This window comes from Stegastes partitus, unplaced genomic scaffold (assembly GCF_000690725.1).
Source record: "Stegastes partitus isolate 25-593 unplaced genomic scaffold, Stegastes_partitus-1.0.2 Scaffold766, whole genome shotgun sequence".
NCBI classification, from domain to species: Eukaryota; Metazoa; Chordata; class Actinopteri; family Pomacentridae; genus Stegastes; species Stegastes partitus.
In genome coordinates, this window is record NW_007578497.1 from 149,420 (window position 1) to 174,982 (window position 25,563).

Here is a 25,563-nt window from a genome sequence, read left to right on the forward strand (position 1 = left end):
CAGATTAAACAAACAAATTGAAAACTTGTGAAATTATAAATGTGCATTTTTCAGATTTTCTGACATTTTATCAACAAAATGATAAAGTATTCAACTGCTTCATCTACAATGAACATAATTATTATTTAGTTCATGTTAATACAAAGTCTGTCTCTTACAACCGTTTGAACTTCATAGAAGTTCCACCACCACACAGACAGAGTTCTCCTTTAACCCTCTCAACGCCAAGCAGTTTTCTTTTGTCACATTTTTGAGCGCTTGGAGCTCCTTGTTTGCACTTATTTTCTGCACCTCTATGGAAATGGCACAACCAGGGCTACAAGTTGAGGCAACTGGTGCAGTGTGACAGACCTATGACGCCATAAATTAAATAACAAAAACAAAACAAAAAAACTAAGTTGAATTTCTTCAATCAACTTGTACAACATTTTTAAAAGTGTCCCCATGTCTTATCAATTCTGGGGAAGAATATTATAGATAATTTGTTTCCATACTTGTCTTGTGTTTGCTCTTTGTAAACACAGCCTGCAGTTCAGCCCAGCTCAGTTAATAGTCCCTGAAGTTTTGTCATGTGACCGTTGGTTGAAGCTGAGTCACTCATGGCTCCTTGGTTACGACAGAGAATACAAAATTAGGATTTTATTTTTCATAGGATCTGGTTCGTGTAAGCGGTTTATTTTTGGCAAATTTTTTTTCATGAGGTGTAGAATAAAAAGAATTATATTAAATATTGCAATTTTAACCTTAGATTTAGTTCGTTTTTCTGACTGGATTGGAGGTCACAGAAGACTTGTTCAGGGTTCACTGGATAGTTCTGATTTTACTGTTTCTGGCGACAATAAATGTTTTAATTTTGGCTCTTTTTTTATTTTTTATTTTTTCGATCACATGCCTTTTAAACCCATCAGCAGTTCATGAGATTCAAACGACAGAACTGTGCTCGACAAATGAGTGACCCACAGTTAAACCTGTCGAAAAGCCAACAGTAAAACAATAGTTATGTGTGCATTCTTGTCTAGAGGGCAAAGACACTGAGGCTGTCTCTTCATTTGCATCTACATTTTTTTTGTCTGCTGTAAGAAAAATACATTACATACCGACTCCCAATCAGCCAAAGAGGCACTGCCCTCAGAATGAAGCATATCAAGAAAAGGGGAGTTTTTCATTCGTGGGCAATTGATTATCACTTTGCTTTTTGTGTTAATCAGAAGAATTACAGCATAAACATTCATAATCGCATTTGGTAATTCCTCCTCTTTAATTTAAAGCCATATTCTGGTTTCCATTCTCCTCATATTCTTGTCTTTTGGCCCCCTCTGCCTTCTCTCTGGAGCGTTGGCTAAGTGGATGTTGTGTCTGCAGCATGTATTAGTGCTGTCATCCGGTGTGTGTGTGTGTGTGTGTGCGCGTTGTGCGTGCGTGTGCGCTCACAAGTCCGCCTGTCTGGTTCAGTACTGCTACCTTGGCAGCAGCTTTTTGGGAAGTGTGTGTTCGGTGTGCATGTTGTGCCAGTTTTGAGGACCAGCTGGGTTTTCAGAGATTGTGCGCGTATGTGTTTGTGCATTTGTTTGTCAGACGTGACGGTGAGAGTAGCAGCCGTATCCTGTTGCTCTCGAGCGAAACACACTGTTTTGACTGGGCTGATAAATTAGCTAGATCACCACAGTCAGCTATTTTTCCACCTCCCGTCTCCACACACTCACCGTCTCCCATCCTCACTCCTTCGCCCTCCCCACCAACCCACCCCCTCGCTCTCTCTCTCTCTTTCTCCTCTCCCTCTTTCTCTGTGCGCTAAGGACAGCAGGTCAAGGAGACAGTGATGAGGTACATATCAGTGTGAACCAGAATGTAGATTAGTACCTCTCCAGGCAGGGACACACATAAATACAGGCACACACACTGATACATTTGCTGTCTCTTCCTACCTCTCCATCCAGTGTTTATGTCTCTGTCTTTATCCCTGTGAAAGGTATCAGGCGGAGGTCAATAATGTGTTGAGCACTATTGATCTGTCCGGTAGGTCCTATGGGTGAGGGAAACGGAGAGGGAAACGGAGAGGGAGAGATCAATGCCGTTCTGTATAGCCCATCTACATACCGTACTGTACCGGCCAATCAGATCATTAGTCGTTTGTTCTCCGATAGATTATTCATCACCATTGTGGGTTTGCAGCGAGGAGGAAAAGCAAGCACAACACGGCGTCCCCACGGGGAGCCAAACTCTGGATGAAGACGTCAGAGTTTGAAATATTTTGCCACAAAGACACCATGGTGATGCCACATGGCGGTGGATAAGATTTCTCTATACGCAGTTATCAACGATTATAGCTTTTCTGCCCAAACTTAGATCTGAACCTGCTTTCTGCAGGAAGGAAGTAGCTTCTGTAAAATGACCAAATCAGAAGCACTTGGTACCTGCAGCCAACCTGCCTCAGTGTCGTGTAATTTTATCAGTTAATATGGATTCATTTTTTTCTTCTTGCTCAGTCAGTTGGGCTATAAAATGCTGGAAAAAGAACATCGTACGTTTCACAGAGCCCAAGGTTGCGTCTTTAAGTGATGCTTAGTACTTTATATCTTCATATATTGGAAAATTGAATCAATGACTTTAATTATTGTCGTTATTGTTATTAAATTAAGGGATATTGGAGGAGGGTGACATTTTTAAGCTTCACTGGTTCGTGTATACCCAAGAGTAGACCTGGACAATATAATTGGAGCGATATTTACCTGGGATAGACACTTCATCATTGATTTTAAAAACGGTTTAATAGATACAGAAACTGGCGTGAGGCGCACGTTACAAAAAAACGTTAGACTGCATGAACAAACCCCAAGCTCCAGTTTCATACCTACCTTGATGATGGAGCATCTTTGCCCCTACCTCATTCTCCCCATGGCTGCCGTGCAGGTGTCCTGAAGCACGCAGGTCCGCTTTATTAAAAATAAGCCATTAAAAATGATCAATAATAATTGATGCCATAAGCTTTTCAGCTATATCATTCAGCTCCACCCAAGAGGTGACAGAAAACACAGAGCGATAGGGACTCTAAATCAAGGAAGCTTCAGTTACAGTACAACTACTTGTCCACCAGGGTGCCTATTTTTGCCTGTTATTTTATTTTTTTTAAGTGTGTAATAGAGTGGAACAGGAAGCCTGAGGAGGGAAAGTGGGATGACACGCACAAAAGCCTCGGGCCACCACAGCACCTAATTTAAGCACTGGTCTGAGGTTTCATCACAAAAAGAGAAACCAGTGGCTGCTGTCTACCAGAATAATCTGTGGATCCACTGATCAGTGAGGCGGCCACAGTCAGACAACACTATCAGCTTGATTTAATTGTTAGTTTATCTTTATTATGTTTTGCTTAAACATTTGTGAGTGGATGATATGTTGTTGTTATGGATATTTATAGATGTTTGTATGACTACCTGTGTCACAGTCGCTGCCTGAACAGGTTTGACAAATTCTGTCTTTTATTCATTAAAGAGTTAATCGAGATATTGGATCACTTTTGTTATTTGATTTGGTACATATATCCAGCTGAACTTGATTTGTTGGAGTTTATTTTAAACAGCACATAGTGTAGTTTTTCTTCATGTAGTCAGGCAGTCAGTAGATCCTTAAATATAATTTTAAAGAGGCTGACAATGTTAAATGACGCCGTAAAAATGCTAAAGTTAGCAGTTCTCCATCCAGAATTACTGTAGCCACAGCGATGAGCTACAGTTCAGGTCTGTAGGCCAGATACTGTATTATTGATAGCCAGGTAACATTAAAAACGTACCTAATATTATTTTTGTGCAGACGTGGCTCCAGGTTGCTCTGACACGGGTGTTTGTGCAGCGCTGCTGAGGAAGGCCATTAAAATATAGTTTACAGTTTAAACAGTGTAAATATTCCCAGGCATTTGAAAATGTGTCCCGTGGGTTTTGTTGAACTTTCAGCCGGCTTCAATGAAAGAAACATATTCTTCTCCTTCCTGCTGCATGTCAGGCATTAAAGCTCTCTCAGCTTGTGTTGCCACCAGGTGTGTTTCGCACTCCTTCATTTACAGACTTTTCCATACATTATGCCTAAAAATGAATAATTCAACTCACCTAAAAAAAAAATGTCCATTATATCAACTAATTAGCGCGGCACTGATGTCTGCTGTGGAATGTTCTGTCGTCTTGGACTTGTTTCTGTACATAAAGGTGCTCACTATACCTGCATGTTCTCTCTGCATTAACAGTCATTGTTTACCTGCACAAATGTCAACAAGACAAATTCCTGTGGATTTACTTTCTTGGTGAATCATGTTATTCCGTTTCCAGGAGGTAGCCTCGTTGCGAGATTTTCTGACAGTCTCCTGCTTCTGAGTGAGGAGTTGAAATGGAAAGATAGATATAGACAGTACTGTGTGTGCCACTACAAAAACTAAAAAAGCACTGTTGGATCCTTTTGTATTTCCCCAGGCCAGTTGGTTTTAATAAAGTCCAACTGCATACTAAATCTACCTTCCTTTTCGCTGGTGGCAACTGCGCTCACTCTGCACGCTTTGCATTCATTTTCAATCAACAAACTGGAGACTGTACGAGCAGATAAATTGTCATTATTAGTCCATAACAATAAGTGAGTGATTGTAAACAGAAATCTCTCTCTGTGTTACATTTTTCTTCTTTTGTTTTTTTTTTGTCTCACTCTTGCATCTTCTAACTCTCTCTCTCTCTCTCTCTCTCTCTCTCTCTATCTCACTCTTGTGCCTCCTCGCTCGCTCCTGCATCTTCTTATTCTCTCTCTCTCTCTGCGCTCCTGGAGCGGGGGATGCCAGGGGGACAGAGTGCAGATAGGACCTGTCTCCATAGCAACAGCTTCTGCAAGCTGCTGACACCCTACTGGGGGGGACTGAGGGGAGGAGAGGTTGTGATGGGTAGGAATAGTACAGGGGTTGGGGCACAGGGAAGGTGTATGTGTGCGAATGTCTATGTGCACCAGTGTTGAGAAAAATGAATTGGGAGGGGGGGGGGGGGGGGTCATGGATAGGAGAAAAAAAAAGATGGAGAAAAGTGCATAGAAGGAGCGAGGGAGGAAGGGAGGATGGAGAAGGAGAGAAAGAGGCAGACGACCCTGCCTCCTCCCCAGGGACTCAGTGGCCTGCTCATGTTCACTAGCAGAATTAGCATAAAGATGGGGGGAGGTGTGTGATTTTTCAGTTTTCATGTTGCGTTGGTTTCAGATAGGAGACGAAGGGCAGCGAGTGTATTTGTGTACATGCGTGTAATTGGGAGCATGCGTTGTTGTCCAGGCGTACAGTATGTGTCACATGGATGCAGTGTGTCCGTGAGGTGTGCGTGCTGGTGGATCGGTGGCCGCGCACGAGCGTGTGCGTCTGTGTGTGTTTGCGAGAGCGCCTCCCTCCCCTGGGTCTTAAGCCCCCTCTCTGTTCTGTCCTGTAGCCTGCGGTTCTCCCCTGTCTGCCTTTCTGTACTGAAGGACTGCACTTTGTGAGCCTGTGATGCAACTCTTTGTGTGTCTGTTTGTGTGCGTGCGAATTTCGCGTCCATGTGGGTTGCGTGCATGTGTGTGTTTGTTCCGGCTTGCTTATGTAAGCACTCTGAACATGCGTCTCCTTCTATGTGTGTTGACAAGAATACAGTTATATCATATTTAACTCCCGGGCTGAATCATTCTACCCCCTTTTTCTATTCTAGATTCTGTGTTTCTGCCATATTGTTAAACTGACGTACAGGGGACAGAAATCCGTAGTGGTGTTGATGTGTTCGGCAATGGTTAAGCAGCAGGTTGGAGTGTTACGGATGTTTGTTGCTTTTAAACAATTCTGCCGTTGCTCTCCTTAGTTTTACATTTTCTATGTGTGAAATGATGCTATAGGTTGCATTAGGAATTCCAAGCAAAATTATTTTCTTGTCAGATGTGGAAGGTTTTCTTAAGACCAAGTAGATGTCATTTTTTTTTATTCACTATACTGAACATGTACATTTCGCTACTTGGACGCTTTAGGAAAAAGACACTAATTGGAAAGAAAGAAAGAAGCATTAAAGAAGCTCTGCACAATATCTAGTTTCAAATATCTTTGCTGTCCTGCTTGCTTAAATCAGCCTCTTATGGGCAAAAAAACAGTGTAACCTCAACTTATTTGCAGATGACTTGTTACTTTATTTAAATAGCGTAAAAAAACCCATCATCCTAATAAGTTAGTTAGTAGAGAAATCTAACTGACTGATCTGACTTATTATCAATTATGAATGGTAGCCTGTATTTACTGAAGTGATTGGGTTTTTTTAAAGATATGTTTTCCATTTTCTGTTCTGACTATTAAATTAGCAAAAGTACTATGCTTTAAAACAATAACAATTTTGTCCGAAAATTTAAATATAAAATAAATTTAAAATTTCAAGTGCTACAAAAATAAATATATGTATTTAAACTCTAAAAATGTAAATCCCGAGCTCTTGCAAATGAGCCATTGTTGACACATGGCTTTGTTGTAAAGGGAAAAGATCTTGTCTGTGCAAAGTTGCATATATGCAAAATATTTGACTAAAATAACTAGCTATGGTCTGTGAAGCATCTGGTAGCATATTACAGTTCATTTAACGTCACCTCCAAGATGACTAAGAATAGAACCATTGAAGAAAGCCAGCGTGATACCAACAAAGCATGTAACTTTACAAAAGTATGGTTTCTGTATTGGTGTTGTTTTGATTACATTTCAAGAACTCAGCTGTAACTAACAAACTAGCAATGTATTTGGTGTTGTAAGATCATTTAATGTGTTACACATTACAGTATTGCCATGCAATATGTTTAGTTGATTTGTGCACAAGAAAATGATGAAAAAGTTTGGTGGAAACAACAACAAAAACAAACCAGAAGAGCTGCAACATGCAAACTGATTATGATACCTGTCCTTAATATGAAGTTTTGTCTTGAATGCAACAGCTCAGTGTTGGACAGTCAGTCAGGACAACGTTGTTCCTCAGTACACAATGGTGCGTATGGTGGTACAGATAAAAGGTGCAGGCTGCTCTCTTTTCAGCCTTATGTCACTGAAACTCTTCCAGAGCATGTGAAGAACATTTTTGTGGCTTTTCTCCCTGAACCAGTCCCCTCGGCTTCTACGCCTGTCTACAGGAAGAGAAGAGGTGGTTATTGCCCTTCTCTTCCTCTCACGTAGATACAGAGATGAGGGAACAGTTTAAAGGTTGTAATAGAAGATACCTTGAATTAACAATTTAAACTTTAAATGGGTTGGGGGATTGGGGGGGTTTGCTGTGATTGCAGATGCAGACACTGCCCCCTGTAGTAATTGGGAGGCCAGTGCATCAGTGTTACTGTAGCGCAGCAAGAACCCCACACATGTAAAACACCACATTTAACTGCTGGTATTTGTGTGTTTCAGAGCGCAGCGGCGGCGCCCAGCCCAGTGATGGGCAACATGCCCCCCAACGACGCCATGCCAGGTGGTCCCATGCCCCCAGGCTTCTTCCAGGTATGACCCACCACTTCCAAACCCACCTCTCTCTCTCTTTTTTCCTTATCTCTGTCTGTCATCCATCCATTTCTGACTCTAGAGAAAAAAATAAACTGTCATTGAATTCCATTTCAAGCACCAGGCAGTGAAAGAGAATTTGCTCACCTACCAATAACCACTTCAGATAAAAAAATAAAATAAAAAAAGACAATCACCAATATAAGAGTAATCTTTTTTTCTGTTTTTCTGGCAAAAACAGCTCTTTCACACTTGACTTACTTGCCCTATTTTAAAATTCATGTCCACTTTCGCTGTGTGGCATGCATGTGTAGTGTATCTCTTTATGGCTTTAAGGTGGAGAAGAACTTAACTTTCATTTTCAGATCCTTTTGATGTTGTGCGAAAAGCTTCGGCATAGCACTTTCAGCCAGACTGATATCAGCATTTTTATTGGAGTCTGTGTTTTCAGATGTGCAAAAATAAATGCAGAGCAGTAACCTGTAGCTGTAGATGTTTTATTGGCAGCACATTTATGCATAGTAGACTTAAAATTCTTTCATGTCAAGTTATTAAGGTTTTTTTGCATTTCAAGTCATGTTTATTGATTTTAGTTATGACTCTAATTACGCTCACAATTTACTGCTGTTATGTGAATAAAATGTTAAACAACAGCTTCTAGGGGCAAAGAGAACCAGCCTGGTTTCCACCTTATTGACAATGTGTTGTTTGAATATTCTAATTAAGTTTTTAATGGTTTATTCAACTAAACCTCATGTTTATCTGAAAAACTTTGTCCCAGGACAGCAGCGCTATTATATAATTGTTGTAATTTGATGAAAAAAGTTTATTGTTTAACTACAAAAATGGATTTTGGCAACTCATCAGACATATCTTTAGCACAAAATGTGTCACATTCATGTTGAACAATAACAATATCCTCTGATAGATTATCAGACTTTGAAAGTTTGCCAAGTCGCAGTATCAGCTTCAGAAATCCAGTATCAGTCTAAGCTCTATTAATTAAGTCTCTCACTGTAAAATCAATAATGAAGTTTGATCAAGTGACACCACAGTTCGACTTTGGGTCTCCAACTCTCCGACTTTCTTTTTCCCTTTTTCCCCCCTCCAAATTTTTCCAAACAGTGTTTATTCCGCTCTTGATATTTACACCCACCAGAGCCTCTGAAGCTCACACTGTTCATTCATCTGTGGCTCTGCTCTCGCTGGGCTGCTGTTCAACCGATTTGTGATTCAGCCATCCCGCATTCATCCTCTCCCCACTCCTCCATCTCCATCTCCGTCTGTCTCTGACCTGTCCCGGCTCTGTGAAGGGAAAGGTTTTAGTGTGGGAGATGGCTGTCTGAAGAGTGAGGAGAATGAGACGCGCAGACACACACACACACACACACACACACACACGGTTACATATACAAACACATACAAGCATTGCACGTTCACAAACAAACGCACACACAGGCGCATCCTCCGTGAGGCAGTGGTGTGATGGACAGCACTGGCATTTGGCAGGAGGCACGATAAGGTGGTGGAGAGGAGTAGGAGCGAAAAAAGCGAGTGACACAATAAGCGAGGGGGACGGTTAGAGAGAGGAAGAGCGAGAGGAAGAGGGGTGAGGAGGAGGAGGAGGAGGAGGAAGAAGAAGAGAGGGAAATGTGAAAGATCAGTGCCACCAGGATTGTGGGCCAGTGTTTGTTTCTGTGGCTACCTACCACCCCATTGTTTGCTGGCTGAGAGCGAGGACGGCGGTGGTGATGGTGGTGGTGGTGGTGGTGGTGGTGGGGGGACGACTAGTGAGAGTACGACTGTGAATAAGCAAGGGGAAGGGTGGGGGGAGAGAGAGAGGGTGACGAGAGACGCATGGAAGTGCTATTTTTAACATTGGTGGGGGAGTGAGATTGGGCGAGGGTTTGTGTGTCTGTGTGTGTCTGTGTGTTTGTGTGTACGTTGCGTTCAAGGGACCTAACGGAAAGCTTTGGTTGTTCGCTGCAAATGTGGAAATGCTCAACGCTCAGGCAGAGTGTCATTTGAAATCTTTCTGATAGTGGTGCTTGTGCTTAACAACAGCCCCGACAACTAAGAAATACCTGTTCTGATACCCGACCGTAAGAAATGTTAATTTATTTATTTTGATTTGTCATTTAACAACTGACTACATGCAACACAAGCAGCTCTGCAAAAGTCTCTGATCAAGGGTTAAGTACAACAAGATTAGAGCTCCAACTGCTACTTTCATTACTAAAAAACATTTTTAATTGATTAGTTTTTTCAATTCATAAACCATCACAGTAACAACATATCACACAGTTTCCCAGACCACAAGGTCAGTCGTCTCAATAATCAGTTTAATATCATACATGCATACAAAAAAGGCAGCAAATCCTCTGTTTACACACTGGAACCAGCAACCTTCGTCATTTTTTGCCCAAAAAACTGACTCATTAATCAACTATCAACATAGTCGTCAGTTTAATTTTCTCTAAATTAATTTTCTTTTGAGATACCGACCTTATTAAGTGGGTCAAGAGGCATTAAAAACTGTTTCTTTCTCAATTCTGTCATCATTAAGTTGAGTTTTTTTTCTTTCCAGTCGCATTCATTAAACTGACTCAGCTTTTAGCAGCGCAGCATATCCACGCAATTTTCGAATGTGGGAAAAGAGAGCACTGGTATCAGATCAGTCATCATCTGTATTGGCATAAACTCTCAGTTGAGGCATCAGATCTGCTGTCGGGAGAGAAACATTTTGAGAATTGGTGCAATTGGTGAATCATTGTTACAAACCAGAAAAATATTTGATGTCTGCTTTTGGTATTTGACGGTTTTCGATGCTCTGTGCTGTAAATTGGGCTGCAGCTAATGAATGTGAGCGAGTCTGGATTTATGTGTAAGAAGTGATCACAATTAAATACATTTTCTAAAGTAACTGATTCGTTTGTTGTCAGTCAACTAATTGGTTAATTGACAAACAAAAACTGACACCAAAAAAGCAGAGATTCAATACCCACCCTAATTCACATATTACGTGTTTCTGTGTTGAATACCAACAAAACAGTGTTGCTTAGACTCCAGATATCTTTTTTACCTTGGTTTAGATTTTACCTGCTAGAGCACAGGTGTTATTTATTGAGGCCTTTTGTCAAATGTCAGCATGGTTTATAATGTCAGAGCCAAAAGCTTGCTTTCGCTGGCTAAATGTAAGTACATATACTCCCAGACTCACTGAGGTAATCAATGTGTGTTGTCTTTGTGTGTGTCCGGATGCCTAGGAGGGATACATGGAAAATTCCATTTGCCATCCGTAAATCGGGCAGCTTTTGTTTTCTTCGGACAACTGGAAAAGGAAGAAAAGTGAAGCGTTGAAATGCATCGACGGAGATAGAGCAGAAAAAAAAGAGACTGTTGCATAATGACTTATTTATTAGAGGTCATTAACCTCTTGTCTTGGGGTGACATGTCGGCAATAAAAGCAGCAGCGTGTCAGACGAGCGGGGAAAGGGGTTTGCCTGCTTGGTGCATAGGAACATGATTTTACGTTGAAGCAAGCTTAAAGAAAAAAACAAAAAACTTGCAGCCTGTACTTGTTTTTGTCAGTATCATCTTTCTGGTTTGAAGTTGCCACTAGTGCCTGTCCTGCTGCTGCTGCTGCTGCTGCTGCTGCTGCCTGTCCTGTAGCAGCGAGCCTTTGGCAATACTGCCCCCGTGTGGCTCAGAGGAAAACGTATAATCCTCTGACTGGAGGGTCCCGAGGATCACCTCTGCTGGTGTAGCGTCACATGTTAAGGCCATCCAAGAAGATAGTTGCACTAAATACCGATTTCTGTCAGCTTAGGACTTTTAATTGTGTGTTTCTTGTTAATAAGTGCCTTATTTAACTGCAGATTTCAGAGGATTTGCCCACAATGTCCGGCTTTTTCCACTTTCCTGCTTCTCTTCTTCCTCCTCAAACTAAAGACTCCCCACCGACTCCCCCCCTCCCCTCCCCTCCCTCTCTCTTATAATTTTGATCGGCTAATTCCTCCAGGTGTCAACCCACATTTTGCCCCCATCCCCTTCGCTGATATCACTCTTCTTTCTTAAAGGGACCACCCGGCTCTCAGCAGTCCCCCCACGCACAGCCCCCCCCACACAACCCCAGCAACCCAATGATGGGACCCCATGGCCAGGTAAGACGCAAACACTTTCTCTCAAACTCCCCTCTCTCTTTCATTCCCTCTAAATCCCCCTCACCCACACACAAGCTTCCTCCCCCCTCCTCCCCAATTCACGACTTGCACAGTTTCTTCTTCTTCTACCCTTGAGCCCTGCGAGCTCTAGTTTTGTTCTGGCTAACTCCCCATAGATGTCAGCCCCTCCAGTTGCCAGGTCCTTTTTTTTTTTTATTTTTTATGAAAGCCGAGCATCCAGAGGCAGCAGGGCCCGCTCCTCTTCAAGGCCCAGAATCGGCTGTCCCTCTGTGGGATGAATAATTCACTCCTTGCCCCTCCCCCGGAGCAGCTTGTGGGGGGTTGCACACTTATCTTCTCCTGCACTCTTTTCACACACATGCACAAACGCACACAGATACACACCTCTTCCCCCTCCCCCCCTCCCCCTCCCCCCGTTGCTTACTTGTTCTGGCACCTTATAAATAAAACAAGGGACGGGCCTTATAAACACGTCACATATACGTACCGAGCACATGGGTTACACCTAAACTTTCCACACATACAAGGCGGTCTGACGTCTGGGTTGCCAAAGCTGGTGATTAGATGAGAGCATATGCAACAGCTTCCATCCCCAGTCACCGTGTGTTTCAGCACTTATCCAGAACAGCGGCTACAGATGCCACGGTGGAGGTAAAGCTAGCCTTTGCCCATTAACTGCGGCAGCTCAGCTCTTCATTCTTGTGGTTTCTGGTTTCCGTCTTGTGTGCGAGAGAGTGTGGACATGCTTCCGCTAAGGTTTTGAACGGTGTTGTTGGCCTGAGGTGTCTCTAACTACGCCAGGCAGACCACAGGCCGAATCAGCTTACACCACAGCGAGAGCGGGGCAGGCTGTGCAGGGAGCTGTGTTCTAGCGCCGCCGTTACACACAAAAACATGCACATACACTCAGATTCATGCTTGGAGTGCACATTGTTGGTGCAAGCGAGCGTTGTTTAAAATCAAAAACCTCTTGTGCCAGTGTCATTTTTTTGGTTTCCAGGCTGATATGTTGCTGAATTTGCAAGTTTTCAGTGTCATCCTTCATTCTCCAACCACACTGTGTCCATCTGTGTGTCCTCGGTGCTACCCCTGTTTGAGTGCTTTTGGACTTATCAATAATGGAAATGTCGTTTTTTTTTTTTTTTTCCCGTGTCCTTCTTTTCCCACCCTGGTTTTCCTTCCCCCTCTTGTCTCCTTCTTCCATTCCCCTCTGCAGCCTTTCATGTCACCGCGGTATCCAGGTGGGCCGCGCCCCTCACTCCGAATGCCAAATCAGGTAATGAACTCGAAATTTAAGTGTGCTGCTCACTTTCATGTTGATTTCTTGACCACTCTGAGAATCCGTGTTGCCAAGAGTGTTCCAGTTTTCTTGATCAGTGTCCACGTCTGCTCTCTTCTCAGCCTCCTGGGGGAATCCCAGGATCTCAGCCTCTCCTGCCAAACAGTTTGGACCCAACAAGACCGCAAGGTAAGGCTGGAGAGAGTCGCAGGCCTGAGTTGATGTGATTTACAATAAAATGAACTCTTTATCAATAGACCATAACGTGTCTGTAACAAATGACTATATTTGCAATAGCTAGCAACTAGAAAAGTTACCAATAAAGTCTGTAAGTCTTTCAGAGATGCAATTGTTTGAACACAGTTTAGATCTGAAACGATAAGAGGTGTGAAAATAAAAGAGGCAACATGTCCTTATGTTGGGGAGTCTAGAACCTGCAAATAGTGAAACTTTGTTGGTAAGTCAGCACCCAACAAATACTTGTAGTTTGTCATCAGTTTGTGTGATTGTTTCCTGTAGACAGAATGGTTGTGGGCGGGTCTGGCTCAGGAAGGGGTCTGTGGTGATTTTAGCTGCAGATTACAGCTCCGGGGGCCCGATGGTTTCAACTAATGGGATTAGGATGAAGCATTGTCTGGCACGTCTTAATTCCTGACTTTAGGAGACGAGACATATGTGGATTTACACGAGTGTGTAATGTGTGTGTGTGACTCTGCCGGTCTGTTCTCGCAGGACATCCCAACATGGGTGGACCAATGAGAATGAACCCTCCCCGAGGAATGGCCATGGGCCCACAGGTAGGACGGAACTGAAGCTGTCTATATGGATGTGGTTCCTCTCACAGGCTAAACTTGTAAATGTTTTTCAGTTGTAGATTCTTGATAAGAGTCATTTCATCTCAAATGATTACATTTGTAGGACAACTTCTCCTATTTTTAATGACATTTTTTAAAGCAGAAAATATGGAAATTTATACAAATGTTTGTGAAATTTGAGCTTAAAATATCGAATACTTTACGAGATAACATTTATGTAAAAATTACCTGTCAACCCACCTTGAAAACATTTTTTTTTCTCCACATTGAAATTTGAGTCTGTGTCTGAATATCTCAGGACCTGTTTGAGATGAAAGTCCTGAATTTTCAGTATTATTTCTCATTATAGCATTGATTCAGAATCTGCAATATTTGACCAATAAATCAAATATACTCAGATTAGGGTAAGTTTAAATTTGAAAAAAAGTCACGTCACTGAGCACAAAATAACAACAAATAGATAATTGAGAAGTAAGTTAGTGATATTTTCTGAACCATGTGTAGCCACATGTCAAAATACTACAAACACTACATGCATAAAACTATTTAATATTGAAATACTTGATCACAAAAACAAACTTTCCAAACTGACTGAGCAGGAATCGCAAGTTGTACCACAAAAGCAAAAATATTGTTCGATAAGTTAGCATAACCCAAGGAAAGCAAGAAAAAGTTCTCCCAATATAACTTAGGAAGTTTTTTTGAGAGACTGTTTGAGATGCTATGATATTGCAGATTTGCCATTTTTATTAATGGCATGCTGAGAAAAACCAGTGAAACTTCACAGCTATCGTTTTTAGTGATTCAAGTCTGGGTTCAAGTTTCAAGCAAATTAGAGGGACGAACAAAAGGCTCCTGATGATCCCAGATGAAATAATCCAATAAAGGCACAGGCCTGTCTGTGGTTTATTTGTTTATCTGAGCATATCTGCTACTGCCAGTCCAGTGGTTTGTGTCATATTTGTAAATTTATTACTAGAAAATTACACAAAACATTGTTTTCTTTGCAGTCACCAAAACCAAGAATAACTGGGTTTTTGGGGGGGTTTTTTTTAGAACTTTGCGTGGCATGTTCTGACAGTGATTTTTAACATCTTGTCTTTATAGAATTATGGCGGCATGAGGCCTCCTCCCAACTCCATGGGCGGTCCAATGCCAGGAATGAACATGTGAGTCCTGTGAACTGTTGCATTAGTGTACAGGTGGCTTTAGCTGTGGCTCTTTCCCTCCTCACTCAAACTTTTGTGCTGTTCCTTTTTGTTTTTTTTGTTTTTTTTTAAAGACCAAAGACATTACAGATTTTTTTAATGTTCTGAATCCATCCATAGTTAACAGTTTGGAGCTATTAGCAAATGAGTTCAAATGCAAAATCCATGTCCTCGGCTACACCTCTGCATCTAGTAAAATGTAGTGACTCTTCATCATTGTCTCCGAGCAGCTTTATTGCTTTTACTTGTGCTGTATTTTCCCAAAGTTATTTATGTGACCTCTCCACACTACTGTCACCGTCCCATATTTTCCCTCCGTTTCCCCCTTTATTCTCATCTTAATCTAACACTTTATCTCTCTGTCTTTTCCTCAGGGGTCCCGGAGGAAGAGGACCTTGGCCAGGACCTAATGCTAACTCTGTGAGTCAGCAGCAGCCCTTTGCAGACTTTAGGCTTTGTATTATTTATAAATGACTGTATGTATGTGACGCCTTCTGAAGCAGATTAAGAAAGTTCTTGACACGAGGTAGGATGTCTGGTTTTGGTTTAAACCATGTCAGAGAGACGTTGATGTTGCACACTGTTGTTCTGTTGTGCTCCATCAGTCACTGAATGATTTTAGTAACCACAGCTTTTTTTCCTCTTGAAAACAGTGTTGGAGGGCTTTTAGCTGAACAGCAGAAACAGTTTAAATAACACCTTCCTGGCAGCTTCAATAAAACGATAACGTTTTTATTGCTGGACTGCTTTTGGGTTTTATTCGATTGTATAGTTTTTGTATATATGATCTTCTGACCCTCACATCTGACTTGTTGTTTCCCCTTGTCCCCCTGCAGATAGCCTACTCTTCCTCATCTCCAGGAAACTATGTGGTGAGTGAAGATCTATCAAAACGCAGTTGTAATTTTTTTGTATTAATGAATACTGAATTCTGAGTAGTGTAATTTTAATCCTTTTTCAATGATTGCTCCTCAGGGTCCACCTGGCGGAGGAGGTCCACCTGGAACTCCCATCATGCCCAGCCCAGGTGGTGCGTCACCTAACTACGTCCCCGGCACTAACACTCGTGTGTCACAAACAGACGTGTCTCCCATTCTTTTCCTCACTAAACAAGCATGAATGTGTCCCCTTAACCACCAGCCAGTCTGAGCGTTCTCATTTCTCACTCCTTTCCATTTTCATGTTTAATTTACTGCGTGATTAAATCTTCATGATTGATTCAGAGGCTTTTACATCATCTCTCTCTGATATCTTCTAACGGAAGTTTTTGTTTTGTGTTCCTCCTTAGATTCAACTAACTCCAGTGAAAACATCTATACAATGATGAATCCTATCGGACCCGGAGGCAACAGACCCAATGTGAGTCTCAGACGATTTAACTTCACTTAGTTATTGAACCAAACGCTCCGTATTGTTATTTTTAAGAAGTTGCACTTTCCAGGCTTGTTTCAGTTTCAGACGTAGCAGATTGATTCTGGGTTGAAATAATGTCTGTTTTTGTAATGATTAAAATTACACAGACGTGCCCACAAAATATAATCCAGCTCAAATAGGGCTTATAACCACATAACTGGGCACCAGTACAATTCAGCATTAGAGAAATATTATGCTGCCACACTGAGCTCAATGAGAATTTAGTGGAAATAAACCAGAGGAAACAAATTAAATAACCTCAGCTTCACCCTGAGTTCGAAAAGATCACCATTATATCAAAGATGGAGAATGATGGTACAGTCATTCACGAGGCTTATTCTTCATCTCTCCACCAGTTCCCTATGGGGCCGGGGCCTGACGGGCCTATGGGAGCTATGGGAGCCATGGAACCACACCACATGAATGGATCACTAGGTGGGTGTAAGCACAGTTTGGCCCGTGCATGCAAATAAAACGACAGTAAGCTTTAACAAAGCAATTGATTTCTTTTTTTTTTTCCTCCTTCTCCATCCTCAGGGTCTGGGGATATGGATGGGTTGCCAAAGGTGAGCAAACATCAAATTTTCTATAAACATCTGTTGTTTGCCGAGTGTTCTCGTGAACGAAAACATTTATTTCGAACCTCTACCTTCTACACTTGGATGGTCAATAAGAAGCGGTTTATCAGTTTATTTCTTCCCCCTCTCTCCCTCCAGAGCTCTCCTAATAACATGGGGGGCATGAACAACCCTCCTGGAACGCCGAGAGATGACGGCGAAATGGGCGGCAACTTCTTGAACCCATTCCAAAGCGAAAGTGTAAGTAGAGTGAGTGGATGGCATCTCACGACCCTTAACAGTTGATCCTTCACGTCCCGACATAAACCAGTGGGAGAATGCAAGCAGAGGGGTTTTCAATCATGAGCTCAAATTACTGTAGATGCTTTTGGTAAAAATTTGTGTTCTGTCCCTATTTTTAGTTTTTAATTTATTCATTTATTTTTCCTGTTATAGTCTATCAGTTTTGCTTTTTTTGAACTTGCATCTCCTGTTTTTTGGATTGTTTTTCAGCAGTAAAAGAGATGCTTATAGGAAGTGCAGCAGTTCAGAAGCAGTTTGAAGTAAAGGTCCAAATGTGCAAAGCCCAGCAAAGTTAATTAAAAGAGTCGCACTCCAAGTAGACCCATATGGATAAGAGGAGCCAATCCAAAATGTGGTTAGAACAGGCCTAAATAGAGAGAGGTCATTAATATGAGGAGAATTAACGAGCGCCCACAGTCACAAATAACAGCGATGCACGCCATTTTTCCTGCATCTCACAGTCCAAATTCTCAGTCATGCAAACAAAAAAAAACACATTTTATTACTGTGGCATGATCTGAGCTGATTACAAATCCACTAAGATGCACTTGGCACACGCAAACAGGAGGCCTATGGCAACACAACACAATCCCACTTGACCCAGCTGGATTTCCAGGTCAGGTTTTGGTTTCAAGGAACCAAACAGACCTGAAGTGCGGCACTCCTTGCTTTAAAGTTTTATATAATACTTTCTAACTCGGGACACAGCACTGTAAATTTGATAAGCAAAACATGCCGCGCTCTCTCCGGAGCACACAGGCCTACGAAGAACCCTTCCTAGCCTGTGTTCTGCTTGCATTGTAGCCGCTTACTAATCACGTAGACGTTCGTTCTGTGCCCTCCGTATCAGTGATGTGGTTACAGTCGATTGACATAAATGCCTACTGTACTAAAGTTTTTTAGATAGTTGTGGATTTTTGGTGTTTTAAGCACTGAAGTAAACACGTGACTGTTATTTGTTGAGCCTTGTGTTTGGAGCACAACAGGTGGAGGGGGGTACTGCTCCTTGTATTGTGCAGAACTGTGACGGGCTTTAACCTTGAGCCTGCAGAGCCGCGGGATGTGAAGGCTGGAGTCCTAATAACTCCATTCAGCTAATCAGTAGCAGGGCTGGGCATCATCTGAATGAAACATTGGCTAAATTTGTATTTATATCATCAAATAAAAAGTGTGTAAATACGACGCCTGCTGTGAATCTGGGTATGCAGCGGCAATGTTTGGTGCTTTCTGGCAAATATTAGTAGAGAAGGTTTGATACCATAAACCTACCATTAAACATACAGGTGAATTAGCAGAGTACTGATTGAGTGTGCGCCTCCTGCAGCTCTGCAGCGCTGGGTTTGAGCGCCCTCTGGTGTTTGAATGTTGTCGGTGACATATCCACTCATCTGTGCCCTCCTCCCCCTTCCCTCTCTCTCTCTTTTCAGTATTCACCCAACATGACGATGAGTGTGTGATTTTATTTTTTCCTTATTTTATTTTATTTTTTTGTATTTTTGTTTATTTCCCCTCCCCCTCCCTATTTTTGTATCCCTGCACCTGAATTTTTATTTTTTATTTTTTTTCTTCAATTCAATCCTTTCTTCACCTCGGATTGGACCACCTTCCCCTTCCTCACACACAAACACACCTTCTGCCTCCACTACCAACCCAACCCCACCACCACCACCACCACAAACCTCCGCCCACTTTTCCCCCCTCTTCTTCTCACTCGGGAAAACTCTGCGGCCACACAGCCTTCTGGGACAGCCCTCGAGCATGCTGGGACTCTAATTAAGACGGGCCCTCCCGGAGCATGCAAAATGGCTGCCGGTGTGAATAGGAAGCAGTCACAGAGCAACAGGAAGAGCCTCCTCTCTGACTCCGGCCCCGGCCTCCCTGGCTTTCTGTCAGGGTCTAGACAATGAGCGAGGGAAGGAGGATAAACAGAGAGAGAAAGAGGGGAGAGAGGAGACTGGAAAACACAGCCCTCCCCTGTGGACCAGTGTCGGGTCTCTTAGCAGCTGCCTGGAAGCTTCTCAACCACAACTTTGGACTTTTTTTTTTTTTAAATATTTTTTTGTTGCTGTTCCCGACGGATTCAGTGGAGGGTCGGATGATACGACCCCGTCTTTCGCCTCCCCGCCGCCCCTTCACATTGTTCTCTGTGCGTGTACATTTGTAACAGAGGTGTTGTGATGATCAGTGAACATGGTTTTTTTTTTCCATTTTTTTTTTTGTTTTTTTGTGTATGTATTGTATCATTGCTATTTTTATTATTGTATTATTGTTATTAATGATATTGTTATGATCATTTTAAGATTAGGTTCTAATTTCTGTTGTTTTTAAGGGCACATTATTATGATGAAGACAGCATATGTGCACACGAATCAGAAATTATTTGCTGTGTAGCATGTGGCTCTAATCGAGCACACTGCCCCCTGCAGGTAAGAGTTCCTCCATCACGGTACAGATTGGTCGTATTTAAAAATAAATCTTTCTCAGAGGATAGCAACTTCCTTTTTAGAAGATCTAAATTCTTGATAACCCACACGAGAAGAAGAAGAAGAAGAAGCGCCTCCTGCTTTAGTAGCTTCCCTGCAGTGAAATGCACAGCTCTATTTATTTATGTACTTTTAATTTGTCTTATGAATCATTATTATGTTTTTTTTGTTTTTTTTTAAGTGTTATCCCTGGTTTTTGTCAACTGCAGAACTAGTAGCAACTGTGTAAATATGCAGATCCACTCCTTCGCCCCCCGTCTTGACGTCATTAGACCCTTCTATCCGAGCCCCTCCAAAAGGTGCTGATGTTATCGCAAGCGTCGACCATTTCGACCCCACTCGTGCTGCTTTCACTAACGCTTCCCACTTCCCGGTCACTCCATCGTGTACATAGGTTGCGTCTGTCTGCTGACCTGTCGTGAACACTCGGATTGTTTTTTTTGTTTTTGTTTTTTTTTCTTTGTTTTGTTGCTGATAAGTTCTCAACACACTGTGATGTACGTCTTTATAGAAACTTTGCTTTCACACACACACACCAGTCAGTCAGTCAGTTTAGCTCGCAGACGTTTTGTTGTCACAGTCACTTCTGGTGAGAGGACTTCTGGCCACATGCTGATCACATCTTCAGTGTTTTTTTGTTTTTTTTATGAATCAGGAAAGCAGCAAGGCGTTGCTCTGTTGACCGAGTGGCCTCCCTCCCTTTTGCTCACCTTAAAAAAAAAAACAAAAACAAAACAAAAAACGCCTCCCCTCCTTTTTCTTACCTTTCCAACAGGCCAGCATTGACACACAGACACTCAGTAACACACCATCCCTCTCTGATTTTTTTTTTTGTACAACTCTCCATCTTTTTGATTTTAAGTTTTTGTAAATACTGTAAAATGCATTTTGATATCATTGACATGTTTTTGATATTTCAAATCACAACTTAACAGTTGATCAGAAACGTGCCGATTCGGGCGACTGTGTGTATTTGTTCAGAGATGGCGTGTCTTTTACTCAGAAATAATATGAATGATGAGAAACAGAAAACTGGAGCTGCTATAGACTATTATGCTATTTCACCTCATCACAGACTAAACGTGGGGCTTTACTGTGCATCAGAGCTGTCGCGTCGAGGGCGTCCGGCAGGACAAGGGAGGAAATTGTATGTTAGTCAAGTGTGGGTGAACACCATTAGCTAACTCACTGTCACGCACATTTCCCTAAAAACTAAACACGACTCTCCCTCCTCGGCCTCTCTTCTTGCAAACTTGGTTTGCAGTGGCCAAAACAAAAGCCACTTAAATGGGAATATATTTTGTCATTTTTTGACAGGGAATTTGCAAGAACAGAGCGAAAGAGGACCGTTTGTTTTTGTTTTTTTAATACTAAAACTTGCCCTTCTGTGTCTGCCTCTGACACACTGCATTTCAGCTTCTACCCTCCTGACACAACTGAATCAGAAAGCAGGGCACACAGGACACTGGCTCTCAATCCAACGCACCAGGGACCAGAGTACATACTTTACTATGAAGGATTTTTTTATCTATTTAAAATGGGGCAGGAGAAATGTTTTGGGAAAGTAAAAACGACATAAAAAAATAAAATAAAAAAACACAAAAAAAAACCAACACATGGACAGACTTGTTGCTAAGAAGAGGTAGAGAGAGTGCAGGAACAGGCGTTTCCTCCCCTGTACTTTGAAATACTGTTGTATAAAATGCAGTCCAACTTCTCTCTATCTTTCTGTCCTGTAAGTAAAGCCGTCACAACGTTGATCATTTCTGTATTTCTATCGTGCTGATGTATAATACTGTAACATTCAGGGGGAGGGAGGGTTAAGAGAGGACTTTCGGGGAGGGGGTGGGGGTGGGAGTAAAAAGATTTTTCTGTTCAGTTCCTCATTTTTCCTCTTGATGACAAAGCAGTATTGAATATGAGGCAGTCTGTCCTTGGGGAGTTGCTTTGTATCTCATGTTAGGGTAGTTTCAGATCCTAAATGTCTCGTGTAGTAAAATAAGAGGTTCCTTCGTATGTTTCTTTATATTGTAAAGTTTCTTTAGACAACAAAATGTTGCTTATTGGAAAAAAGGTGGGAAATCTGCATTGATAATTAATGTATTTTTTTGGTTTTGTTTATTTTTATTTTTTTGGTTTTAATTTTCATCAAGTTGTCAGTCGTTTTTTGCCTGTGTCCCCCTTGTTGTAGATACATATTAAAAACAAATAAAATGACTTCACTCCTTTTGCCATGAACATGCACATTTTTTTTCCCTCTACATCGAAGAGATTGCTCCAGCAGACATTTTTTTTGTACCTTGGTAGCATGTCCATTGTGTTTTTATGCCAGAATACACATCAGGAGTGAAACAAGTCAATGCTGCGGCCAGTGACCGTCTGACAAACAGATTCAGAGGCTGTAGCACCGATCCTGCTTTCACGGTGGGACTTTCTTTATCACTCTTCTTCAGAATGTGTTCCTGCCTCAAACTTCAATATTACAACTTTCCACTGCACAGCATGGAGCTGGTGAGCTGGTGTGCTCGAGCTGCAGTAGCACAAGGGTGGTAGAGAAAGAGGCAGAGAGGTTTCATAAATCAATACATTCTAAAGGATGCAATGATGCAGAGCTACATTTAAACCATTTTAAGGAAATAGGGGATTGGAATAGGGTAAAAAAAAATCTAAATATGTAATTTTGGTGCATGAAGATGAACTTGAGACCAGAGAGAAAGGAGAATCTAGTGAAAAATGTCTGTTGATTGCATGTGGGGTTTTTTTGTTGTTTTGTTTTTTAAGATTGAAGGATACTTACAGTCACAGAAGACTTAAGGAAACCAGAAACTGGTGAGTTTTGGGCTGTTTTGTTTGGTTTTTTTTACTTATCAAAGCTGTCTAAGCACGGTGGAGCGGTGGTTAGCACTGTTGCCTCGCAGCAAGAAGGTTTGCGTCCTGGGACACCCGGGATCTTTCTGCGTGGAGTCTCCATGTTCTCCCCGTGCAGCGTGGGTTCTCTCCGGGTTCTCCGGCTTCCTCCCAAAAACATGTTGAGGTTAATTGGTGATTCTAAATTGTCTGTAGGTGTGAATGTGAGTGTGCTTGGTTGTCTGTCTCTAAGTGTAGCCCTGTGATAGACTGGTTACCTGTCCAGGTGAACCTGCCTTCACCCTGAGTCAGCTGGGATAGACTCCAGCCCCCCATGACCCTAGTGAGGATTAAGTGGTGTATAGATGATGGATGGATGGGAAGCTGTTTAAGTTCTGTGTTGATCAACTGTTATGAAAAGTGACCATTAACCAAATATTACAGGCAGGAAAAAGTTTTTAATCTCATTTTATTTATTTATTTTTTATGTTTTATTGGTTCGTTTGGCATTTCTGGTTCAAAATAACTGTTGCTGCAGCCAGATGTCGACCCAAATAAGGCATTTTCCTGTTAAATTACAACACTGACCGCTGTGGTTACCAGCATTTTACTGCATTTCAGTGTTACCAGTGTAGTATAGTGAAAGAGTTCATTATTTGTATAACTGTAACTTAAAAGAGCACTATATGTACAAAATGTTGTCACTGTAATCAACATTAACTGTAGCTAATCACCTGTAAACTACGACATTTTGTTCTTTTAAAATGTATAAACACTGGTGTGAAATGCAGGTACGTACCTTAAATAACAATGTGTGCTCTCTTTGTTTTAAAAGTGCGTATGCAACTAAAACACCTCAAACAAATGGGAAAAAGGGTGAAAAAAAAACAACAACTAAGGATTTGAAACAAGTTGTAGTCTAATAGATGTAGTTTAGAAATCAAGAAAAACTTCTGCTGAAAAAATATCTGCTTAAATCAAGTTGCTACTCAAAGTTGTGCTTTGTGAACTATTGTGCAGAAGTTGTGCAGTTTTTAACCTATGTTTTGTTAACGACTGTGGCTGTATTGTTAAAGTAGTTTCCCCCTAAAACCATACGGAGGGATGCTTGTGCCTGAAGTAGCGTCTCACAGGTCTACAGCGTTCATCAGCGCTCCTCCTGTCAGCTGCTCCAGCTGAGCTGAGTGACGTCGCTGCGACCTCCTGCTTCTGTCGCTGCAGCCGGAGGAGGACGGAGCAACCAGGGAGGTGACGGAGGAGGACAGCGGGGGGAGCAACGCTGGTCTCGCTGATGCTCTGGAGGGAGGAGAGGAGCTGGGCGGGTGAGGCAGAAACGCCATCCTCCTGCTTCTGGAGGGTGAAGCCTGGGTTGGGACCTGGAGGTGAGAGTCTAAAGGAGGGAGGTGAAGCAGAGGAGGCACCACGGTGACGGAGGGGAGGGTGTTTCTACGGAGACGGGGGTGACCCGGAGGGCAGGCGGGGAGCTTGTCGTCCGAGTTTGACCCTCCGGGAGTCTGACACCTCCTCAGGATGCTTGACTTTACGTGAGCTGAGTTCATCTCTGTGAGCGAGAGGACAGACTGAGAAGCCCTGAGAGAGAAATCCTCCGAGCAGCTGCTGTAATTCTCCCCTTCATGTGTGTTATCCCTCCTTTGAGCCACCCTGGACTCATGAAGACGTGACCCCTCGTCTTCATCCTCATCCTCTTTCCGTCCTCCCTCGCTGCTCAAATCCTGCCGGCTTCCTTCCTCCAGCGGGATCCTCTCCCTCACTCCCTCCTCGTAAGCCCTGTTCAGACAGGCCAGGTTGTGGATGGCGAGCCAGGGTTCAGATAACATCCTCTGCCTGGGAGATGGAGAGCTGCACTGACTCAGTGGACTCAGCTCAGAGGACGGATGTCTGCTGCTGCTGCTGCTGCTGCTTCCTCGTTTACCTGGTGGGCATGAAGAAGACAGTTTACAGCTAAACTCACACATATGGAAGAGGTTGAGAGAATGATGCCTCATATTAAACTTTGCATGTCACAATAGAGGAACAGGGATCAGCTCCCCGGTTGCTCTTTGTAAGATTTCTTCTTTTTTAAGGAAGTTGACAGTGAAAGTTGGCTGTAGCTAATGATCAGGAGGGGAATTACCTTTAGTCGAAGCAGCTTTTAAAATATTTAGGGTGAAAACTATCAAAAAACATGTCTGAGTCAGTGCTTAAAGATCTGGTACCAGAATGTCCCAAAAGAGCCCTTCACCCTCAGACTGCAGGTTTGTTTGTGGCTCCCAGAGTTTGCAGAAGTAGAATGAGAGGCCGAGGCTTCAACTTTCCTTTTTTATTAGGCTTAAAGTTAGGACGAACTCAGAATCTTAGTTTTGCTGCTGTAGGTTGAGTCTGCTGGGGGATTCCAACGATGCACCGAGCACCTGTCCTCTACTCTCCTCTCTCTTTTCAGTAGATGTATAAACCACCATGACATGCCACTAACTTTGTGTCTTAGTAGTTTGTGTTTTGTCCTCTCTACAAGTGCCTCTGGATCTGGATCTCCAAAATTGTTCTCTTATGTATTGTTTGTCTGTTCTCCATCTGCTATCATGGTCCCCCCTCCTCACCCCAACTGATGGAGGCAGATGGCTGCTCTTCCTTAGCCTGGTGCTGTCTGGGGTTTTTTGTTTTACCTCCCAGCAAAGGGGAGGGTTTTTGTTCCTTCCCACCGTCACCGAGTGCTTGCTCAACAGGAATCCAAAGGAAGCTCTGGATTTGTTGGATTTCTTCATGAAGTGCTTTGAGAGGACATGTTTATGCTAACTGGAGTTCTTAGGTGTGAGGCAGTGATTGGTGGAACAACTGCCTGCCTGCAGATGATCGGCTCAACAACCAACAGATCGAAGATGCCGCACTGTAGATGAATGATTCATTTATTTCTTCTCTTAATCAGCCTCTTTCATATCCACTGTGTCCACCTGTAGCCTTTACTGTAGGGATGGATTTGCT

At 42.5% G+C, this 25,563-nt stretch overlaps 2 protein-coding genes across 2 annotated transcripts in view; one reads left to right on the forward strand and one right to left on the reverse strand.

The window, feature by feature from the left end:
• Positions 1-21,975, forward strand: part of LOC103364672 (single-stranded DNA-binding protein 3) — a 40,771-nt gene extending 18,796 nt beyond the window's left edge. Inside the window, exons 5-18 of the mRNA XM_008291869.1 lie at positions 7,406-7,495; positions 11,575-11,658; positions 12,896-12,955; positions 13,081-13,147; positions 13,691-13,755; positions 14,881-14,942; positions 15,356-15,401; positions 15,818-15,853; positions 15,957-16,011; positions 16,270-16,340; positions 16,751-16,829; positions 16,932-16,960; positions 17,111-17,212; positions 18,682-21,975. Coding sequence (XP_008290091.1) covers positions 7,406-7,495; positions 11,575-11,658; positions 12,896-12,955; positions 13,081-13,147; positions 13,691-13,755; positions 14,881-14,942; positions 15,356-15,401; positions 15,818-15,853; positions 15,957-16,011; positions 16,270-16,340; positions 16,751-16,829; positions 16,932-16,960; positions 17,111-17,212; positions 18,682-18,711 — 876 coding nt within the window. The 3' untranslated portion in view covers positions 18,712-21,975. The remainder of the gene's footprint in view (positions 1-7,405; positions 7,496-11,574; positions 11,659-12,895; positions 12,956-13,080; positions 13,148-13,690; positions 13,756-14,880; positions 14,943-15,355; positions 15,402-15,817; positions 15,854-15,956; positions 16,012-16,269; positions 16,341-16,750; positions 16,830-16,931; positions 16,961-17,110; positions 17,213-18,681) is intronic.
• A 1,736-nt stretch (positions 21,976-23,711) lies between these two features.
• The window catches only part of LOC103364674 (ankyrin repeat domain-containing protein 34B), a 14,287-nt gene continuing 12,435 nt past the window's right edge, over positions 23,712-25,563 (reverse strand). Inside the window, exon 4 of the mRNA XM_008291870.1 lies at positions 23,712-24,517. Coding sequence (XP_008290092.1) covers positions 23,712-24,517 — 806 coding nt within the window. The remainder of the gene's footprint in view (positions 24,518-25,563) is intronic.